Here is a 23,376-nt window from a genome sequence, read left to right on the forward strand (position 1 = left end):
GTTTTGGCTGGGCCAAAACGGCCCAGGCGGCACCAATAGAGTTGCGGAGCTGCCGGGCAGCGCGCGCTCTGGGGCTGCCAAGCCTCGCGAGAGCGGGGCTGACTAGGGTCGCTGGTGGTTACGGGGTCGCAGTGCGGCGTCATGTTGGGCGTTGCTCAGTTGGTCCTGCAGTCCGACTCTCCAGTTTGTTTGCTTCTGTCCCACTGAGAGCGAAGGCTGGGTAAATGCCCGGCAAGCGGAGTGGTGAGAATGAGGACCAGCCAAAGGTTGAACGGCGTTGGGGGCGGCCCCCTGGCTCTAAAACGAGGCTCTCGGCAGCGGCTATGGTGGACGCTGCTGCGGCTTGGGCAGGGGCTTAGGCTTCCCGGGGCGGGGCGGAGGCGGTGGGCATCCTGCTCCCGGGCTAGACACGTATTAAGAGGAGGCGGAGGGTCATGTCTCTGGAAGACGAGATGAAAATTCTCGAGAAGCTGGAAGAAGAGTTTGCGCACCCTTAAGCAAAACGAGAAGGCGGTCAGGACCAGCATGGAGAGTGTTTTTGCCCGTCTGCTCCCAGGTGCTGTGCATTCCTCAGGACGTAAACATCGAGAAGATGGAGACGAAGTAATCTTTGGGGTCTAGGATTAGACCAAAGGAGGAGGGGGCAGCCTCTGACGCTGAAGGCCATCTGCAGCCAGGCCAAACAGGTTTACAGGCAACTGGTGGAAACCCCTGGCAAGGGCAACCCAGAGAAGTTTCATGCGAGCAGGGGATGGTTGGAGAAGTTTAGAAATCGCTATAGGCTGCTGAATTCGAGGTTGATAGGTGAGGAAGAACCGTTAAATACCCAGTCGGCACCCACGTATTCCAAGCAACGCCAGAAGCTGATCAGAGTTAGTGGCATTGTACCTCAGCAGGTCTTCACCGCCAAGCAGACGAGCCTGTTTTGGAAGTGCTTGCCTTCGCGTACTTTTGGGGAAAAAGACAAAAATCCGGAAAGCTTAGAGGAAGCTAAGGACCGGATTTCTTTCATTTTTTGTGCCAGTGCCGCAGGTGACAAAACCATTGCTGCTTTATGAAGCAGCTACCTGTTTTATGGAAAAAAATATAAAACGCCTTCCTATTTTCCAGCGATCACTAACAGTATCATTAACAGCTGCCCTCATTTTGGATTGGCTTCGTAATTGTTTTATTCATTGAACCTGGAGTTATTTAACAGAAAAAAATCTTGCCTTCAGAGTGTTGCTGTTTTTGGACAGAGGTCTCAGTCACCCAGACTCCATTCTTTGCTCATCCCAATGATGATATTGTGTTTCTCCATCTGGAGGGCAGTAGCTATCTTAAGCCCTTGGATCAGGGTATAATTGAAGCATTCAGGAGGTAATACACCAAGCATATATTTGACTACTTTGCCGACTTTTTGAAAAAAACCCTTGCCTCACTTTGAAAGAAACATGGCAACAGTACAACTTTGCTGATGCTTTGGTAGTAATAAAGAGGTGATGGATGATATAAAAACCAGCCTCTCTTAATAAAGCCTGGTGGAACCTTTGGGATGATGTTGTGAATGATTATGCATGTTTCCCTAGAGCTAATGAAGAAGTTGAAAATAATCATAGAGTCTGAAAATGGATGGGCTTTAAATTCATCGATATTGATGAAAGTGAAATTAATAAGCTACTTAAGTTTCAAGCTTTGGCAATAACACAGAGAGTCTATATCTGTAGATGAGGAAGAAGGCAAATCTCTGGAACCAGAGATAAAGTTGAATCCAAGGAAACAATTCTGTCTTACACCAGGTGTCAGACCTCATTGAAGCTGCAATTGATATGGGTTCTTTACTGGATTGAAGTTTGGCCTTTAAAAAAGATTTCAATAAATTGTTGTATACCTATAAAGAGGCCCAAAAGAACCTTCAAAATAAAGCAAAGGAGATGAAGAAAGAGAAGGAAGACACAAACAATAAAGAGGAAGTAGTGTGGGTGAAAGAGGTGGGTACAGAATCTGACTCTGAAGAGGATTCTGAGTCCATATCTGAATCCAGTAAGGAGGAGGAGAGAAAGAGGGTAAGAAGCCTCCAGAAGAAGAGCTTATAATCTCAGGCAGTGGCACTGAGGCTCTTACTAGATCTGAAGAATCTGCCAAGGCCATAAATGCAGAATTGGACTTTTGGAATCTAACCTTGGAATTGAATCTGAAGAGAGTAGAGATGCCTGAGTTGAAGGAAGAAGAGAATCCAGAAACGGTTTCTTCCAAATAACAGTTCATCTCTTGCCATCCTTCCCCTGCTGCCCCAGCATCGTCTTCATCATGACCATCTTTATAATCACCAAATCAACAAACATTTATTGAGCATAATCTCTGTGGGATCCTGTGCTAAACTCTGGGACATCATCTCAGGATCTAAGGTAAAATGGTCATTAACAGTGGCCTTTCTTATTAATGTAATAGATTTAAAAGATCATAGCCTTGATTTATTTTAGTGGACTTTGAATATAAAGGTTTTTTTTTAGGATCACTCAGCCTCATTTTCTCTAACCCTGTTTTTTTCACACACGCTAAGTTTTTCAATCACAAATGGAGATTTTCTGAGTTACCCTTGTTTGGTAGTTGACATGAGACTACTTGCTCGTGAAACGGTGACATGGTCTTACATTTTATAAAGCATTCTTATATTAATCTTCTCAGTTAATCCTCACTTTAGACCTATGAAGGAGGTATTAGCCATTCCTTTACCAAAAAAACCCCAAAAAGCTCAGAGAGGTTAAGTTATTTGCCTGAGTCCACATAGCTATTGATGTAAATGATAGGACTAGGGCTACAGCTGACTTTGTTAGACACTTTGCCAGGAAGTGTATCAGGCCTTTAAGAATTTATAGTCCCAAGGAATGAGACAGACAGGTAAACAGGTAATTAAACGAAACACAGAGGCTGTGAACTGGCAGCCTGCAGGCCAGTTTAGCTAACAGGTGTGTTTTGTTTCGTCTGCCCAGTTTAAACAATTTTGAATTGGTTTTCAGCATTCCCCCCCTCCTTTGTTTAAGGTACTATTTACATACAACACAATTAACCAATTTAAGTGTATAGTTTGTTGAATTTTTTAATGTTTGTGTAACCACTACCACAGTCAAGCTATAGAATAGTTTCCTTGGCTTAAAATTTACTTATGGCCTTGTGTATTCAATTTCTTCCCCTGAAGTGTCATCATTTAAAAATTAAGATATTTCACATTAAAAAGCTGGATTAAAAAATTGGAAACCCTGACAACAGTGGACTCTGCATCCCCAAAGGGCAACAGTCAGTCCTTAGCTTGCTGCTTTTAAAGATTTGTTTAATAGTTGATGTTAAGTGCTGCAATGGAAGTGTGGACAAAGTGCCTTAGTGGAAAGAGAGGACTGTGGGGATTAACCTTGGGAAAGACTGCACAGAGCAGCTGGCCTGGAAGACAAATGAGTTCATAGGGAGAGCAGTCAGGAGCAAGAGTGTGTGCTCTAAGCCAGAGAGGATTGGAAGGGAGATCCTAGGAGGAGGGAGTGATGTGTGGGGGACAGGGAAGGGAAGGCAGCCATGTGTGTGCTTCATTTATTTGGGTTTTTTTGGTGGGATGGTCCTCTAGAGCGGTCCCCAACTTTTTTGTCACCAGGGACCGTTTTCGTGGAAAACAGTTTTTCCAAGGACCGGGGTGGGGGGATGGTTTCGGGATGATTAAAGCCAATTCCATTTATCGTGCACTTTATTTCTATTATTATTACATCAGCTCCACCTCAGATCATCAGGCATTAGATCCCGGGGGTTGGGGACCCCTGCAAAGTGGAAGAGTTTTGTGTATGTGTATTTGTGTTTGGGCTGACGATTTTATATCTAAGAAACTTAGGTCTTTTAATCTGTACATCTCTGGGGATTTTATGTTTTTTTGGTATGTGTATGTTAGAATGGGAAGGGAAAATTAGTATTTTTACTTTTGCAGGGGTTGGAGGTTTGCATATGGTGCTTGGGTTGTATATTTCCAGAAGGAGAGTTGCCCAGTGAAAAATTACTCCCTCTTTCCCCGCCCCCTCCACTATCTCCTTCTGGCCAGCCTGGCTGGGACCTGGCTGGGCAGTGGGGCAGGCAGCAGGTGGTAAGGGGAGAGGGCAGTTCAGGCCCTTCGTGCCCGCCCATCAGCCAGCAACTCGGCCTCAGGCCATAGTTCCAACAGGCTGTGCTGCTAAATTACCAGCGACGCCATGGACAGGCTGGGCTCACGGTGCCCTTTGCCAGGCTGCCCGCGACCCTCTGTCCTTTTATGCCTCTTGGTGAGTGTTCCATGCTACAGTGCTATGAACCCTCTCACCTCTAAACCTCCAGCCTGGGGATTGAGGGAAGAAGGTGCATTTCTCTTTTACTCTTCCTGGGATTTTGAGCTGGGGGCGGGCAGGTAGTGGGTGGACGGTAAAATCCTTGGAGGCACCACCCTGTGTCTTGGAGATTGTGGTGTGAGTGTGAAGATTACCAGCACCCCTTTATGCCCTGCCTTGTGAGGAGGAGTGACTGGGCTGTGTTTCACTGCCAGGGTCCTTGGGGTGGTGAGGGGTGTCTGCTGGTGAGTTCTCATGTAAGGGTCACATGATAGGTTCTTTCCCTCTTTCCAGTGCAGTTACCATCTCATTTTTCTGGGGGCTTTGTTTTCTCATCTCTGAAGTATGTTAAAATGTTAAGGTTGGCAGTGGCTACAGAGTCCCCACAGTGGTGCTGGTGGTCGCAGTGGGCGGGGGCTGAGTGGGGTGAGGTGCGGGGGTGGTGGAAGGGAGAGCTGTGTGGGAGGGCCGCAAGCGTAGGGGTCTAGCCCAGCTCTGCTGCTCACTTTTTGGTCATTTCTTCCCCTCTCTGGCCCTTAATTAACTGGCACAAATCAGTGGCTCAACATTTTGGGGACATTTCTTGATTTTGTGTGTGTGTGTGTATGTGTGTGAGTGCAAGTCTGGATTTGCACCCAAGGAAAGTGTATAAACACAATGTCAATTTCAGAGTATTCACAGATTCCTTAAAACTAGGTGGATTACAAATTTAGAACCACTGGGTGGTTTCTGAGGCCCCTTCTACCTTAACACAGATCGTAAAGTCAACCATAATCTCTTAAAGTCTAGGCAAATACTGCAGGACGAAAAAAGAATGAAATAATTGAAAGGGTACATACAATATTTTAAAAGAATGTAAAATTAGAAAAGGTATATAGTAAAGACATAAATATGAAAATGCTATAAACTTACAGTAAATCTTTTCCCGTTATAATGTTTCTATTAGGGAATATGGTGATGTGTGTATTTTGCATTCATGTAATATCACTTTCTAATACACTGTAGTCCACTTTTGGTTCCAAACCAACCTTTCATGCTTCTGATTCTTTGTTGATATGGTCCACAAACATTTCTCAAGCCCATACTCCTTGTCAGGGGGTTATAAAGTGCTGGGGATACAGAAATGTATGAGGCCAAAGAGCTCACGTCCAATGAGGGAGACATGTAAACAACTGTCTGTATTTCAGTGTGATTGATGGTACAATAGAAGGATGTTTAGCAGCAGTCCTGACCTCTACCCACTAGATGCCAATGGCATCTCCTCCCCAGTCATGACAATCAAAATTGTCCCTAGATGTTGCCAGATGTCCCCTGGGGGGAAAAATTGCCCCAAGTTGAGAGGCTCTGGATTAAGTGAAGCTGAAATAAGCCCACTGTATCAATTCCTGGTCATGCTCCTTGCGGTTCAGAGAGCCCAGAAAAGGAGGCAGGAGTCTTGGATTTAAGTCTTGCCTCTGTCACAGAATTTCTGTATGTTCTGCCTCAGTAACATTATCTGTTAAATGAAGGGTTATCTTAGATAATCCCCGAGGGCCCAAAGTACCTCTTAGTATTTTTTGACTATGAGTTCATACAAGAGTTTCAATACATTTTAGGTGAGTTTATAGTTAATCCTATTAGCTCTGTGTTACACTGATAACTGCTGGCTGAAATGCCCTAGATCTTCCTTAGGAATGGTTTTTTTGGTTGAGGGACAGACCATTACTCCTTTTGTTTAGAGTCTGTACAGGAAGCCACCTTAGAGTCATGTAGTTGACTCCTTACAGTTTTTTAGTTTGTCCGATTCTCTGCCAAAAGCTCTGTGGGTGACCCAAAAGCCCTACTTACTTCACAAGGCTATTTTGTCTCAATATCAACATCTTGCTGGTGTACTAATTCACCAGTCTACAAGTTATTTCTTGAGAACCTGCTGTGTGCCGTGAACTGTCCTGGGGACACAGTGATGAGCAAACCACAGTCCCTTTCTTTATTGGATTAGTGATTATATATTGTTTTTCCTATCTTGTTTGAACCCATGGCAACTCTGAGGCAGGCAGCACAGATGTCATAATCTCCAATTTCTAGGTAACGTTTATAGAAGGCAAAGGAAGTAACTTGTTGAAGACCACAGGCAGCAGTACTGGCACTAGGATTTAAATCCTGCTCTTTAGTGCCTTTATTTTTTTCCTATATAATCTAATTGAGTTGTCACCAAAAGCTTCATTGAAAAGCCTGGTTCTTTTTTTCTTGTGTGGTCACTGGTTTAGTTCAGAGGACTAGTGTGTTGGATTGGAGGTGTTGGTGGAGGTAGTGGGAGGGAATGAGAAACCCACCCCAGACAGGCTTCTAGTCAAACTGAAGCTAAAGACATAAAAACGCTACTCAGGCCCTGCCAAGAAGTAGGAGCCAGGCAGGGCCGGGCAATAACATAGGAGTGGGAGGACAGAGGTTTATTTGAGCGAGATGTGAGCCCCGGGCTGGGAGGCAGGAGAAGCACGCTCTTGTTCAGTCTTGCCTGAGTCACAGTGGGACTCCTTGCAAGTTGCCTCTATCCCTATTAATGACTCCTTTGTATCCCCCCAGCAAAGAACCCTGGAATAGAAGATGTCCTCCAGTTCTTTTCATTTCCTCTTATTTTAAAAGTTTGTCATTAAAAAAGCAAGAAAAATGATATTTTAACTGTCTTTTCCTCTCACGGTGTCACTGCCATTTTCTTAGCTCAAGATCTTAATGTCTTTTTCCTGGAACATTGTAATGGCCTTTTGAATAGACTACCTTCTGGTCACTCCCCATCCTCCTTCAGCTTGATCATATTATTACTCTTCTACTTTAAAACCTGCAAAAGCACCTTATCACTTGAGTACAAACCCTACATTCCTTAGCCTGACCCTTTATAGTTCTAGCCAGTCTCATTTTCCTCCCAATCTCTTACCCACAGACTAAGACCCATGCGGACTAGATAGCTTATCTGTCCCTAAATACCTCTTGAGTTTGTACATATTATTATATCTCCCTCTTTTGTAATTCTGCTTATTATTTCAGTTCGAACTTAGATAGTACCTTCTTTTCAAAGCCTTTTCCTGTCCCCAACAGGTAGAGCCTTCCTCCTGGACCCTCCAATTGTCTGTCACAGTAGCACAGGTCACATTGCTTTAGAATTAGCCTTCCTTTTCCACTAGACTCCCTGTAGCACCTGGCACATACACAATTGAACGAAGGTGAAATTAACTCCCTAAAACATCGACAGGTGTAAGAACTTATCATTCATAATAATCTCCATAGGATGATAGCAGTTCAGTGGATGCCAGTTGGCATTACCTCCAGGAGCAGTTTTGTACAGTAGGAATGGATTTCAAGTTATCCAGACTCGACTCCTAATCTTGGCTTCAGTTAAAAGCTGTGTGATATTTTTTTTTTTTGGCCACACTGCATGGCTTGTGGGATCTTAGTTCCCCTACCAGGGATCGAACCCGGCAGTGAAAGCACTGAGTCCTAACCACTGGACTGCCTGGGAATTCCCAAAGCTGTGTGATTTTGAGCAAGTTTCTTGATTTTTGAGCCTCTATTTTTTCTTTTCTTTTTTTTACCATTTGTAAAATGCAGAGGCAAATAATCTAGACATGAAAACTTTAAGCACTAAAACTCAATACAGATCCCAGGAATTATTTTATGGATGGGAAATAGGGATGAAAATATGATGCCCAGCTTTGGTTCCAGTCTGCTTGAACTGGCAAATAGTGAGTTGGCCATGTCACTGCTGATCTGTGCTTCTCTTTTCCCACCGTGTAGATCCTGACTGCTTCTTTCCTGACATACCCCATGCTCAGGACCCTTAGCCAGCAGCTCCTTTCAGTTGTCACTGGCAGCTATGTCTCCGGCACTTACTCCATCGTTTTTGTCAACTGTCCCAACGAGCAGATCGCCAGAGATATTGCCAGGTATGGTGAAGGGGCTTAGGTGCTGCCCCAGGAGGCCCAGGAGCTACCAGGATGCTCCAGAGGGGCCACTGTGGGGTACTCCTCTTGCTTTTGACAGCCCCATCCAGTGATGAACTACCCCGCTGTCTGCTTGGGGTGATATGAGAAGCATGGCTGAATGACACTTGGATGGAGCCTACTGCTGGGCCTGAAAATGCTGAGTGGTACATGGGGGCGTAAAAGGGATATGCGACCCAGAGAGAGAGGTGGCTTGCGCAAGGTGTTAAGATAAGAGAACAGTGGAACTCCGCAGGTTGAGAATTTAAGAATCCTAATTCCTGACCCAGCTCTCTTTTTGGAGGTAGTCTTTGCTCAGTCCCAGAGGTGCTCACCATGACAAGAGGAGGAGGAGCCCAATTCCAAGTATATGGCAGATTTCTAAAAGCAGCTGTGCTGTGGTGGAAAGAGCACTGGACTTGTAATCAGAGCAATTTGAATCTTGGCTCTGCCACTTGCTGTGTGACCTCGGGCAAGTTGCTTCCCTTCTCTAAGCATTAGTTTCCTGAATTATAAAATAGGATAATGCCACCTACCTCACAGGGTTGTTGAGAGGATTAAATTATATGATATATGTACAGTCCTTATTCCAGTAACTCAAATGTAGTAGATGCTCAAAAAATGTTTGTTGTATCTGAATTTCCACCCTTCACTCCTCTTTTATTTTTTTTAATTTATTTTTCTTTTTTGGCCGCGCCTTGCGGCTTGCGGTATCTTAGTTCCCCGAACAGGGATAGAACCCAGGGCCATGGCAGTAAACGCGCCGAGTCCTAACCACTGGACTGCTAGGGAAGCTCCCCTGCCCTTCACTCCTTTATAGCTGCAGCTTTGAAGAGGGTTAGTGGGGCTGAGGGGTAATGGATTTGGCTCCTGGCTCCCTTTCTTCTTGCTCTACAACTCAGCATTCTTGAAGTTTGATGATAGCTTAAGTTACAGTGTTTTATGTGTTGAATTTGGTCTTTGGGGGCACATAGCCTCCAAACTGATGGTCACAGGTTAACTTTGCATTTGATTCCATCTTTCCTGCCCCTAACCAGAATGTCTATTTTTTCCTTATTATTTTTTTTTTAATTTTTATTTATTTATTTATGGCTGTGTTGGGTCTTCGTTTCTGTGCGAGGGCTTTCTCTAGTTGCGGCAAGCGCGGGCCTCTCACTGTCGCGGCCTCTCTTGTTGCGGAGCACAGGCTCCAGACGCGCAGGCTCAGTAGTTGTGGCTCATCGGTCCAGTTGCTCCGCGGCATGTGGGATCTTCCCAGACGAGGGCTCGAACCCGTGTCCCCTGCATTGGCAGGCAGATTCTCAACCACTGCGCCACCAGGGAAGCCCCTATTTTTTCCTTTTTAACATTACTTTTGGAGAATAGCTCTTGTCTAAAAGAACATGTGATTACTCCAGAAATATGACCTAGTATTATATTTAGCAGCTAGGAATTGAAATCCCTTCTGTGCTTCTGGTATACCCAGGATCTGTGCTGAACTCACTGGACCCCTGGATTAGCCACTCTGGGTCCTGTCAGGGAACAACTTCAGCTGATATCTGTGAGGTGTTGGGTATCAGGAGGAGAAGGATTCTAAGGCCTGGATTCTAAATACAGTAGTTGAAAGGCCAGTTCAGGTAAATGGATCAGTATCAGCTTGGAGAGGGGTCTCTATTGTCTTTGCATCCAAGGTTGCTGATGAGAGGTCAGGAATGGGGTCTCATTCCTTCATAGGTAATGCTTTTTCTCTCTGGTTTTTCTCCTAGTTTTTAGGAGTTTCTCTTTGTCTTAATGTTCAAGTACTAGTTTGTTAAATATAGTCTCTCTACTCTCTCTATTCTTTCTGCATCGCGCTTTCCTGGAACTCCTTATAGATAGATGTTGAATTTGTTTTCTGTGACTGAACTTTATAGTTTTCTTTAGACTGAATTTTATAGTTTTCCTTTTCAAGATTTCAGATTGTTTTTAATAACCAACTGCTCTTGTTTTGTAATTGTCTGATCTTGTTTTATAAATGCAATAATCTTGCTTTATCTTTCTGTGGATAGTAATTATACTTATTTTATGCTTAATTTTATTCCAGCTTTATTGAGATATAATTGACATATAACATTGTGTAAATTTAAGGTATACAACATGATGATTTTATATGTGTATATATTACAAAATGATTACAACAGTAAGGTTAGTTAAACATCCATCATTTCAGTTACTTTTTTTGTGATAAGAACTCTTTAAGATCTACTCTCTTAGCAATTTTCAAGTATACATAATTGTACTTATTTTAAAATCTTGGTTTCAATTATCCTTCTCATGTAAATTCTTTTTTGTTGTTGAATTTTAGTCTCTCATGGTGTTGACGTTCCTTAAATACTTTGTAATTCTTAATTGTGACCTCTCTTGTCTTCTTAGCTATGCTTATGGGGAAGTGCAGAAACAGCTGCAGGAATTGACCTTAGGTGGCACTCTGCAGTGTGCGTGTGGGGCAGGTGGACATTCTACTGGCTGGGGTACCCAAGTAACTGGTCTTCTGGGCATGCACTCTCCCTTTTGTCCTTGGCTGTCGCCAGCCACTAGGACAGTGTTTTGCCTTTTGTCCAAAATTCCCACGCTCGCTGCTCTGCCTGTATCAAACATCCCATTACTGTTGCCTGGGCCATGGGAGATTTAGGGGGTCTACCTGCTCCTGCTGTGGCATTCCAACTATTTACCTTGATGGTTGCCTCCAAGTTCCTGCCTGCTCTGGTTCCCATTACATCTAGATTACAGACTGTTGCTTTCATTTTCTCTCCCCCCACTCCTGCCCCAAGTTCAAAAAGGCACATTTATTTATTTACAAAGGAACAGTATAAATGTAATAAGGAACAAAGGAAATAAAATAATAGGCATACATATTTACATAGCAGGTGTAGGCAAAACTTACTAAGAAGATTCTTGAAATACTTCTACAATCTAGTATTCAACAGTTAAAATCAGTTTCTAAGAATAATTTATCACCTCAAGAAGAATTTTTAGGATGGTCAACTTATATGATTCAAACTATGACTACGTTAATGAAAAAATTATAATTTTATATTCTTCAAAATTCTCCAGGTTGCTGGAGGCCAAGAAAACCAGATCACTGCCAATGTTTAAAAGATTCAAAGGCTCTTAAGTTAGGAAGTCCCCCTACATGCTCCCATGCATGACTCAGGGCTACCTTTTTTCTTTAGGGCCTCCTCCTAGTTGCTAGTACATAAAGCGTTCTCCTTACTGTGCTCTGGCACGGCGAAGAAATGTTTTGTTGTTTCTCGTGTGGGGTGTAAAAGGGAGGTTGCAGTGTGTGTGCAGCCCGCCAGCTGAGCTGTAAGTCTCAAGTGGAGTTCTGAGTGATGTGGCAGTGGAGCTCTCCCCTCAGCTGTTCTGTTCTGTATTTTTCATGAATGATTTGGGTAGAAGAGAGGCAAATAGGTTTCGCTTCCAGGATTTGTAGAAGGAGAGTAAGTGGGTACATGGTGGGGAGGGCCCCACAAATGTTAGCCGGCAGGAACCCCCGCTCTGCCTATGGAACTAGTGCTGGGACCAGGTCTTTCAGCTCCAGTTTAGTGCTCTTTCTTCTTTAGTGCTCTTCAGCGTTCAGTCTGCTGCCTCTCAGTTCTGGTTCAGTTCCATTCTGGTTCCTGGCAGTGTTCTTAGAGCTCTTCATTGACAGATACATTCTAAACTGGAAGAATCTCTTATTGGGGCTAGGGTGAAAACCTGAATGTTGAACCAGGAGACCTGGATTCTAGTGTCCTTTTTGCTGCCAACACCACATATGACCTTAGACAAGTCTTCCTTCTCTGGGCTTTGATTTCATACGTAGGGAGAGGGAATTGGGTTAGGCCAGGGTCACAGACAAAGATATCACAAGCAGGCAACTTAAATGAGTGAAGTGGACTGGGGTGTCGCGCTGAAGAATGACTGTAGTTAGCAACCCTTACTCGTCCCAGGTGTTGAGAGGGAGAACAGTGGAAACTGACTGACCCGAGAAGCATATGTCATGCCTCGAGGGAGTAGCCCCTGCTCAGCTCTAGCTAAATCTGACCTTATAGGACTACAGGTCCAAAATGTTATAAGATTCATTTTTTGGTGAGAAGCTAGGTAATGTGTATTTTTTTAATGTGAAATACCCTGATAGTAAATATTGGTAGCAAAATCAAGATTTTTTTTTAAATGCCGAGAGAGCCAAACCATGTATCTGGTCTGTGAGCCTCTAGTCTGTGAACTTTGCAGTTTCTAGAGACCCCAGAAGCTCTGTCTTCTGCTTTGCTCAGATGAGCATGAGGGCTTGAGCTTTCCGTCTATGACTCACTGCTGGGCTTTAGTGTGTGTGTTTTTGTTTTTTGTTTGTTTGTTTGGCCACAGGAGCTTTTTGAATGGCACAGTCCTCCATAACTTTACAGTCTTTTACCCAAGGACAGGTTGCTGTGATTACTCACTGAGGAGTTCACACTACCAAAGAGATTGGAGGCCCGTGAGGCAATGGATTATTTTTTTCTAGAGGTTTAAGTCACTCCCTGTGTTTGCATGCCACCTTCAGAACCAATGAAGTGTAATTTCTCAGCAGATCATTTGATTGAGTGAGCAAGACTTGCAGCAGTTGCTTAAACAAATTTGTGCCGTGTGCCTCTTCTTACAATCAGAGATTTATTTACCACCTGGAACTTTCCAAGGGAATGAGGGTGGTGGTGATACCACATTAATGTGGAGCCTTAAATAGAGCACTGTTCAGCCTGGAACTCAGGGGAAGAGAAAGTAGGTCAGTTCTCTTGGCAGCGGTCAAGGGAAGGAGAGATCAGTAAGCAGGGCTCAGATTAGGGGTATCTGGCAGGGGCCACACACTTCAGAGAACTGAGACCGGGCCCCCTTGGCTGCCTGAGACTTGAGAGGGGGTTGTCAGGGCCTGCCTGATTCCGAGGGCTTGAGGTTTGATACTTGGGGACACTTCTTTGCATCGATGACTTGGTGGTGCTTTTGTTTCTGTGACACTTGTACTAGTTCAGGCACTTTTTATTGTGTTCACCAGGGCTCTGCACAGGAATCAGACTATCAGAGCAGGAATTCCAACCTGTGGTCTGTCAAAGGAAGTTTTTAGAGGTCTGCAGAGGTGGTGATGATTGTGCTCTTAGGGTTGTGGTAGGAACCTTCACAAAAATAAAAAGTGAAAAGAGCCTGTATTTGCCAAAGACAGACATAGGATAGGATGCCTTTTTTTGCTTTTCCTTGGAGTTATATCAGTTCCATGTGGTCACATGATATCTACAGACCAGAAACCCTGTCAGCCTAGTACATATCCGAGAGAGAAAAGGAGAAGAAGGTGACATAATAAAAGGAGTTTTTGGTGGTGGAAAGAGTTGGAAACCACCGACTGAACCAATCCTCGGATTGTACAGCAGGAGTCAGGTTGAGTGAGGGGGTCGTGCCTGTCTTGGATAGGTGCTCAAATACTTATTTCTGGAATGAAAGAAAGAGCTTGCGTAAGGTCACACAGCCATCCTTCTGCAGGGCTGGATTGGAATCCAGGTCTTTTTGTTCTCCGTCATTACTAATAAATTCCCATTCCCCAAGCAGACTAGGCCTGTCCTTTAAAACTGCCTTCCCTACTTCTCTCCCCACCCAGGGAAGGACTTATAAACAACTCTGTCTTCAGAGGTTCTGTGCACAGTAGTTATGAAACATGTTGGTTTGAGTTGGGAGGGGCACTCTAAATGGTTATCTATTTAGAATTAGGTTTCCTGAGTAGTTCCCAGGAACTCCTGGACACTTGCCCCAGTAACTGTCACTCTCTCTTTGCTTTAGGGCTATACTGGATAAGAAGCTGACTGCCTCTGTGAACATCCTGCCTAAGGCATCCTCACTGTGAGTTTTGCTGTGGCCTGTGGAAGGGTGCGGGAGTGCTAGGTCAGGTCCTGCCTGGTGGAAAGAGCACTGAACTAATGGGGAACTGTCAAAGAACAACTCAAAGGCATTTAATTAATCAATAGTTCACTGTCAATTTCTATTCAGAGGAAATCAACCAGTGGGTTTATGTCATTCAACAAAAGCAAAAACAGGCTGTGTTTAGAGAAGGGAGAAAAAAATCTACAGTTTAGGAACAGTGAATCTTGTCTGCACATTCTTTGTTTAAATCAATTAGCTTGCTTTTAGCAAAGAAGTCAAACTGGGCATTCCATCCCTGAGTAAGCCAACTAGGGATATCCAAGATTATAATTTCCATTACTTTTGGATTCTCTGGAAAACTTTGAGAGTTTAGCATATGCGACAGGCTGTTTCTGTGTATTGTCTGCCTTTCATTTCATCAGCTCCTTTACTTAAGCCTGGTCTGCACCATTTCCCTCATCAAAATATGTCAGTAGCCCAGTACTAGCTGTGCAGGATTTGTCTTGTGCCTTAATCTCTCTGATCAGCCTGTTTCTCATCTCCTTCCTCCCCTGATGAGCGAGAGAGAGGGAGGGAGGGAAGGAGAGAAATAACGTCTGCTCTAAAGGTTAGAACAGAAAAGTGCTATATAATGAAAGCTTTCCCCTGCCCAGCAGTGTCATTCCCTCAGTGGCTCACATCACCTATAGCTAGGGCTCCCAAATTTGGCTATGCTCTGGATTCCTGAGCTCCCTCCTAGATCTACTCAATCAGTCTCCCTGAGGATGGGGCTTGAATCTGAATTTTTAAGAGGTTATGTAAGTGATTCACATAAAGGCAGTCTGGGAGCTACTGCTTTGGAGCTAGAACAGAATTTTAGCCCACTGTTCCCCTCATATGTTCATCCTTCCTTGTAATTCATGCTTTTACCGCAGCTCTGTGAGATGAGGCCAATGGCCTAAGTCATCTTAGATTCGCCCTGGGTCAGCATAGGCATTCTCAGGCCGAATTTCTTTCCCTTCCCATGATGCTGTTCTCGTACTCTTTTTCTAAACATTGTCACTGACTTTGTTTTTAACTTTTGGACCTGTTTCCATATTTTATAAGGCTTACTTCTTCCCTGAATATTCCTGTGCTTTTTCATTTACCCATTGGTGGGCACTCAGCTTTGAGAGTCAGTGATACAGAGAGCACCAGTGCAAAGGATGGGGAGGTGCCTGGAAGCCAAGAGTATGGGATGAGCATTAAAAAAGCTGGAGATGCCCAGTGTAGAGGAGAGAACATATAGGAGTTTCTGTAGGGCTGTCCTGAGGTGGTTCTTCATGTGGAAGTTGGGGAAAACAACTGGGTGGCAAATGTTGGCACACCATAAGAAAAACCATCTCATGTGAAAACCTTTCAGGAGATGGTGAGCCTCTCACCTCCAGGAAAGTTAAGGCAGGTGCTAGAAGCGTGCATTAGAATGTTTAGACTAGATGACCTGTAGGGCCTTGGCCAACTCTAGGCTTTTTTATATGGGCTTGGAAAGATTTTAAAGTTTCCACCTTAGTAAGTCACCTAATTGGGCCAGGTTTATTTCACTGAACTCATCTTGTAAGCATGATAATTTTTGTTGTTGTTGTTCTCTTCTCCAGATACTATTGGAATGGAGAAATAGAAGAAGCCACTGAAATCCTGCTGGTGAGTGAGGATCGGGGGATGCGGCCTTGATAGGGAAAGAGTGAGAGCAAGGTTCCAATTAAAAATTAGCAAAGATCAATTAGCTGAGGTTCTTGCCCCACATACGATGCCCTAGGTTCATTTGTAAGCTACTAACAGGGCCTGGGGACCCGGAGGAATGCTGTCTCCTAAACAGCCAGATGAATGAGCAGCTGCAGAGCTGGGGCTGAGCTCCTGAAGCAGTGATTTTTTTTTTTCTTTCTTTTACAGTTAATAAAGACAAAGACTTCCAAGGTCCATATGCTATCCAGCTACATCAGGTAATAGTGCAATCTCTTCCCAGCCGGGACATGCTGGGAACTAAGTGAGTGAGCTTGAGAAGTAGGAGACCTAGAGCTTAGTCACCAGCCTCCCATGTGACCCTGGGTATGGCCCTGTCCCTCAGACTCTCCATCTGTAAAGTGAGTGAGTTTTAAACCAGCGGTTCTCAAAATTTTGGTCTCAGGATCCCTTTACACTTTTAAAAATTATTAAGGACCCCAAAGACCTTTGTTTATATGGGTTATATCAAAGTTTACTGTATTAGAAATTAAAGCTGAGAAATTTTTAAAATATGTATTTTTAGTTAATTTAAAATAACAGTAATAGAACAATTACATATTAACATAAATACAGGCATACCTCAGAGATATTGCAGCTTTGGTTCCAGACCACTGCAATAAAGTGAATCGTGGTTTTTTTTTTTTTTGGTTTCCCAGTGCATATAAAAGTTACGTTTAGCCTATAGTGCAGTGTATTAAGTGTGTTAATAGCGTTATGTCTAAAAAAACAATGTATATACCTTAATTTAAAAATACAAAACAGAAAACAATTATAGTAACATCAAAGATCACTGATGACATCACCATAACAAATAAAATAATCATGAAAAAGTTTGAAATTTTGCAAGAATTAGCAAAATGTGACACAGAGACACAAAGTGAGCAAATGTAGCATCAATAGACTTGCTTGATGTAGGGTTGCCACAAACCTTCAATTTCTAAAAAAAACACAGTATCTGTAATAAAGTGTAGTGCAATAAAACAAGGTATGCTAGTAATGTATTTTTATGGAAAGTAACCATATTTTCCAAAAAACAAAAAAGTGAGAAGAATGGCATCATTTTACATTTTTGCAAAATCTGGCTTAATAAGAGAGCTGGATCTCGTCAAAAGCATCTTTAAGTGTTGGGACACTTTTAAGCTCATGATGATAAATTCAGGTTTTCCAAACTTCTGATTTTTGCTTAAAAACATGAATTTTTTTTTAAATTTACAATATTGTGTTTAATTTCTGCTGTATAGCAAAGTGATTCATTTATATATATATATATATATATTCCTTTTCATATTCTTTTCCATTACGGTTTATCAAAGGATACGGAATATAGTTCCCTGTGCTATACAGTAGGACCTTGTTGTTTACCCATCCTATATATAATAGTTTTCATCTGCTAATCCCAAACTCCCAGTCCTTCCCTCCCCAACCCCCAAAACATGAATTTTTTGATTGGCATTAAATGATATAAATTGTCTTCATTTGAGTGATGGGCCCACTTTGTTCATATTTGAGAAAATGTCTACCTAATACTCAAACCTGAGTAACCTTAATTTGTAAAACTGACAAATGATGGTTACTCAGGCTTGAAAGTAAAAATGGTATTCTTTGGGAAAAGTCTAGTTTAGCTTGTGTCTCAATCAGACAAGTTTAAGACAACATTGAACTTAGGTATATAGCGGAAGTGCTTTATGTATGCTTCCCATTCTGTCACACAGAATATTAAAAAGGCACACTCAAGGGTCAAACTTTAATAAAAATAGTAATTTTTACCATATTATCAAGAATGTTCTTAAGTGAATTTGACTTTTTTAAAATGCAAGTATTGTGGTGATAGCTACAGTGATAGCTAGTACAGTTTGGTGCCATTGTCTTGATGCATGCTAAGGTGCCACCAGTTTTACCCATCATTGCTTTTGCACCATCAGCGCAAATGTCAACATAAGTGAAAAGATAAATAACAGTTAGTATTATTATGAAAATAGTTTTGGCCTCATGGACCTCCTGTAAGAGGCTTGGAGTTCCCCAGTGGTCAGTGGACTCCATTTGAGAACCACTGGTGTAAATCCTTATTTATCATTCAGAGTATAGTTTTGTAATAATTGGCATCACCTGGAAGCTTGCCATAAATGGAGAATCTCACACTCACTCCAAACCTACTGAATCAAACTACAGTTTAACAAGATCCCCAGGTGATTCCTATGCACAGTAAAAGCTTGAGATTCTCTGGTCTAAACCAGTGATTTTTGATGTTGGCTACATATTATAATCACATGGAGACTTTTTCAAATTACCAATTTGGGCTCCACCTCAGATTCTGACCTAATTCATCTGGAATGGGGATCAAATATGGTGTTCTTCAAAGCACCCAGGTTGACTCTCCTATGCAGCCAGAATGCAAGTCACCTGTCTGGATGATAAAACCCTTTCCTTTCACATCTTAGGGAACCAGGCAGGATTCTATGGTTATATGGCTATACTGGGTCTCAGATCTATTGGTAGAGAAGGCCCTCATTTTACTGCCTTAGCGCAGGTGTGGAAATAGGGCATCTTTGGTAGAACCAGTGCTGTTGAGATATTACAGCCTGACTGGTGAAAGACAGCTTCGGGGTTAAGACAGTGAACCCCAGAGCTTGACCTCCAGCGTCAAATCCTGGCTCCTCCACTTGCTAGTTGTAGCATAAGTGCATGCAAATTACTTTCTGTGCCTCAGTTGCCCCATCTATAAAATGGGGACTATACTAGTACCTTGGGTTGTTACGCATATTGGAAAGAATTTATGTCAAGTATACACATGAATTGCTGTATCAGTGACAGCTCTTACTACTAAAGTGTTATTAAAATGTCTTATACTGAATGCTATTCAGACATACATACACTGAATTCTGTATGTCTGCTTATAAAAACACATACACTGGTCTAGGTATCCATGAAATAAGAAAATTCATTTTTCTCAGGCATTAGATAAAATTACCCAGCTTACTGCTAATGTTTAAGCACCTATACATACAGATGTTGTGATTTAGTAAGCATCCTATGTCATGAGAACTTTACAGTGCCTAATTCAGCAAAAAAGAAGCAGAGGATTATTACTCCTGTGTGACAGATGGGACCAAGGCCCAAGGCCTTATGTTTTTTCAGTTTGGAAAGTGAAGAGAACTGGCATTTTATGCCGAGGACTAGGTGAAAGAAATGGGGAAAAGGGAGAGATTGCTGTGGGTTTGGATGGTCAAGGAAGATCCCTGGGGAAAGGTCAGTGGTTGAGTTGAGCCTTGAGGAACAGAGAGGCTTTTGATTTATCAGCAGGAACAGGGAGAACTTTCTAGGTGGAGAAGAGAATACAGAGGTACAGGGGAAGGGGGAGTTGTTTGGGGAAGGCACAGTGATGAGTGAAGGATAGTAATAAAAACAGTAGCTAACATTTACTGAATGCATACAGCGCCAGTGTACCAGGTATGTGCCTTATATACCTTGTCTCATTTAATCCTCAGCAATCCACTCACATAGGTACTATTTTTATCCCCTCTTTTGCAGGGCCTTTAGGGAAATTAAGTGATTTGTCCGTGCTTACATAGCTAGTAAGTGGCAGGCTTAGAATTTGAACCCATGTCTGTGAGACTCCAGAGCCATCCGGCCTAACTCATCACTTGGTGACGGATGGGTAACAGGTGTAGGAGTGGCGGGCTGTGGGGCTGGAGCAGGGGGCTGCAGGCGTATCACGGAGGGCCTCAAGTGAGGCTGCCCAGTTGGGTTGTGTAGCACAGGCTGACTAATCCTGGTCACTCACAGAGCTCCGCTTTCTTTCCAAAGGTTGGTGCATCCTTTTGAAATCCCAGAGGTCTTCAGTCTTCCCATGGACCAAGGAGATGTGCACTATTTAAAGTGGCTGGAGGAGGGCATGGCGGAGGAATGAGCGGGGGCTCTTTGTGCCTCCTGCTGGCTGACTCTAACCTTCATCAGCTGTTCTCTGGGGGAGGGGAGGCTTCTTTCTGCCCCCTCACATCTCTGGATTCCATGCTTTTGTCAGCACAGAGGAGTTAAGTAACTTGTGGAGGGTGACGGTCCAAGGCTTCTGAGGCTGGAAGAGGACGCTGGGCCAGTCAGGCCAAGCAAGAACCCAGTGGATCTTGTCTCTGAGTGCATCATGCGTAAAGGTGGCTGGGGGTGGGAGGGCGAGGGTGAGTGTGTGTGGGGGCCAAGGGGAGGCGGCAGTGAGGGTGAGGTTTGTCATCTACGTTCACTGAGCCTATACTGAGTGCCTAGTATGTTATTACTCTCCTGCCTCTCATGAGGAATGGACCTGTTGACCTGTCACCCAGAAGTGTGTGGGGTGAATGCCACCTCCTAGGGGAACTGGAAGTGCTTTATCCAAAAGCATGAATTGCTAATGGTGGAATTTCAGGGACCAGCAGGATTTTATTTCTTCTAGCTAAAGATGGTGTTTGTTATTCCTGAGTCCTGAGGAACTAGGAGTGGGCTTCCTGAGTGCACGTAGGACTAGGGGAGTATTAGGGCTTAGACATAGCCTCACGGATTGGGAGTAGGTCTTGACTCTTTCCTAGCCTGAAGGGGCAGACATCAGAAGGTTCTGGTGCCTTGCTCAGTGGAGACATGGGTTCTGAGCCCACCATACTAACCTTTCCACTTGAGCATTGAAACTGAGCATCCTGAAGTAGGAAGAACCCAGGGGGACTGCTAGACAAGTGTTTTTCAGACTTGCCCCACAGAACCCCAGGGGTTCACAGAAGGTACCCTGGGGGCTACTCATACTTCAACCAGTGCAACTGTGCTTTTATTATTTTTATGTACTGAGCTAAGTTTCTGTTGTTAAAAGTTTGTAAACCAGTGGCCTAAGCCAGTCTCCATTTTATAGGAAAGGAAACTGAACTGCAGTGAGGTCCAGAAAGTGGGTGGCATGTTGAGTTACAGACGGGATAGCCAAGGCTGCTCACTCTGTCTGGTGCTCTCCTAAACCTGCTCCACGGGTGTCTTCTGCATGGGGAAGATCCCTGTGGGGTGAGAAGAGAGACCTGATCTAGGCTGCTTCCATGGCTCTGTCACAAGGTGACTCCACTCTGGGGGCACCATGGGCAGTTTGGGTGGGAGTCCACAGACATCTGCGGTATCCTAGGTCTTCCTTCTCAAGAGGGAAGGGTGTGTGGGAAGGGTGTTGCCAGGCTCTGGTTCTGATACCTTCTGTGCTTCTTGGACCTTAGTTCCTCTAGATATAAAATGAGGGAGGATCTGCAAGGGCCCTTCCATGAAGACCTTGTAGCGACTTCAGGCTGAGCCCCTTTCAGAGGTCCAGAGGATCCTGTTTGTGATAGTGGGGAGTTTGGTGGGCTGCCTCAGGAGAAGAAAGAAAATGATAATGGTGATGTCCTCTTTATTTACGACAGATGTTTCTGGTGCATGTGAAAATCTTGTGTAAAGTAAACCCTACCGAAAATGTACTGGGGACCCCAAATGGACTGTCCGTATTGCTTTCACGATAAAGTCAATTTCTTGGTCTGGATTTCAAGGCCCTTCGGAGCCTTGCCTCAACTCAGTTTTCCATCCTCACCTACTCTGGCACGTGGGTGCTCCAGTATGCTGTGCTGTTACTCCTGTGTTCAGGCCGTCCCCTCTTCCTGATCACCCTTCTGCATGAGTGCTTAAGAAGTCTCCTTGGCAAGGCGTGGCGTTCCCGGTTGGAAGGAATCTCTCCTGCCTTGATGTCCTGTTATCCTTGTGCGTCACAGTCAGTCCCGTTTCTAGATTGTGAGCTGCTCGAGGTGAGGGATATGTTTGAATCCATTTGGTCTCTTGCACTGGGTTTGGCAGATATTTCCTGAATTGATGTTTCAAGGATTTGAATAGCTAAAGCTTTCTCTATGGTCCACAATTACTTCCTAATTTATGGAGGTGGCAAAATCCAACTTTTTTTCCTTCAACATTTTTTAGGTGGGACTAATTCCAAAGGAGGTTTTTCTTTCTATCTCTGGCCTTCATTGGTTCATTTTCTGTGCCGACTGTGCATTGAAAACTGTTTCTTGGTGGCCTTCCTTTGTCACAGTGTCACAGCTGACTATAGGAAATAGGAGAAGACAGGGACAAAACACCAGCGCTCTCTGCCAGGTACTGCCCTAGGTTCTTAACATTATTTTATCCTTACAAGTCAATGTTATCCTCATTTTGCAGTTGAAACCTGAGGTCAGAGAGCAGGAGACACTTAAAGTAAATGGCAGAACTAGGCTCCTAACCCAAGTCTCTGATTCTAAATCTGATGCTCTTACTGCCTCTTTCAAAGAGGTTGGATGTATCCCTTTGTAGGCCAAAGACCCAGAGAACCTGCTGTAGCCACCTCTAAGGAAGAGTTGTTTGTTCCTAAAACATCTGTGTGGTAGTTGGTATTGATATATTGCATTACTTCTCCCCACAGATCTGGATGTTGGTAATAATATCTTCAATTCTACAGATGAGGGAACGGATTTAGAGGAGTTTAATGATTTTTAGGGTCTGTGTGACTCCAACTTACATGGTTTGGCCACTCTACCACACTGTCCTCCCAGATGATGCTGTGGGAGCTGGGGCTAGGACCTGCATCAGGGTTTCCACGCGGGAATTCCTTCCCAGCGTTTCTCAGGAAACTTATGTTTTTTGATCCCAGAATCCCTGGGAGAGTCAGTTGAGGAAATGTGAAAAAGTAGTAAAATTTTATCTGTGAATACTAAAGCTTAAAAGCATAGAGACGTTGCTGGTTTGAGGGAATCCAGCTTCATCAAATAAAAAACTAGAGCAAGAAATGCTAACATAGAGTTGAAGACTAAGAGAACCAGGACAGGAGCATGTAGAAGAGAAATGGTTTCCACCTAGTCAGTCTTGCCTGTGATTGTTGGCATGTCATAAGAGGGTGTGTCTAGCCCTGTCTGCCGCAAACTGTGAGTTATTCTTGCAAATAAGATACGTTTATACACATAGTGTACTTTATACAAATCCTATGAGCAGTGTTCCAAGAAATAAGCTTTGGAAGCAAAATAAACTCTTAATTTGGCAATTTTGACACATGATTCTATATACTCTTAACCTCGTTAGGATATTTGAATGTTACGTTATTTGAATACTATCCAATAATGTTCACCGGTGTTTTCCAGTGTTTAAGTATTCCCTAGAGGCTGTAGTTCTTTCTAAATTCTACTAAGCTTAATATTCCTATTTGTTAATTTTTTTTTTTTCAGATATCTGTAATAACGGGGAAAGTATGAAGAATGTTCACAGTATTTTAAGACTAAGTTATGATTTAGGGAATTTGTGAGAATTCTAATTTCTTGCTCCTAAATTCTAAAGGTAGATAGATGTGTGTTGTAAATTTGTAAACACTAACGTAGACCGCACAGGAACAGGGACTCCCCAGCTTGGGGAGGACCACTGCCCTCAGGAGGGTCTATGGGCCTATTCGCTGTAGAACTTGGACTAGAGCCCAGATCTCTGGATGCTTGGTGCCATTCACTTTT

At 43.5% G+C, this 23,376-nt stretch overlaps 1 protein-coding gene across 3 annotated transcripts; it reads left to right on the forward strand.

The window, feature by feature from the left end:
- Nucleotides 1–61: 61 nt before the first annotated feature.
- Nucleotides 62–22,934, forward strand: LOC118897432 (protein CutA homolog). Of its 3 annotated transcripts, none has more exons than XM_036856633.1 (6): nt 62–2,387; nt 8,085–8,233; nt 14,069–14,128; nt 15,763–15,808; nt 16,058–16,107; nt 19,694–22,934. In XM_036856633.1, exons 2-6 carry the CDS (start codon nt 8,115–8,117, stop codon nt 19,794–19,796), a joined length of 378 nt encoding a protein of 125 aa, XP_036712528.1. In that variant the 5' UTR covers nt 62–2,387; nt 8,085–8,114; the 3' UTR covers nt 19,797–22,934. The 3 variants fall into 3 exon arrangements, with proteins under 3 accessions (XP_036712528.1, XP_036712527.1, XP_036712529.1); XM_036856632.1 differs by lacking the exon at nt 62–2,387 and adding an exon at nt 4,140–4,274 and having other exon boundaries at nt 19,694–20,036; XM_036856634.1 differs by lacking the exons at nt 62–2,387; nt 16,058–16,107 and adding an exon at nt 4,140–4,274 and having other exon boundaries at nt 19,694–19,780.
- The last annotated feature ends 442 nt before the right edge of the window (nt 22,935–23,376 follow it).

Source organism: Balaenoptera musculus, chromosome 6 (genome assembly GCF_009873245.2).
Source record: "Balaenoptera musculus isolate JJ_BM4_2016_0621 chromosome 6, mBalMus1.pri.v3, whole genome shotgun sequence".
NCBI lineage: Eukaryota > Metazoa > Chordata > Mammalia > Artiodactyla > Balaenopteridae > Balaenoptera > Balaenoptera musculus.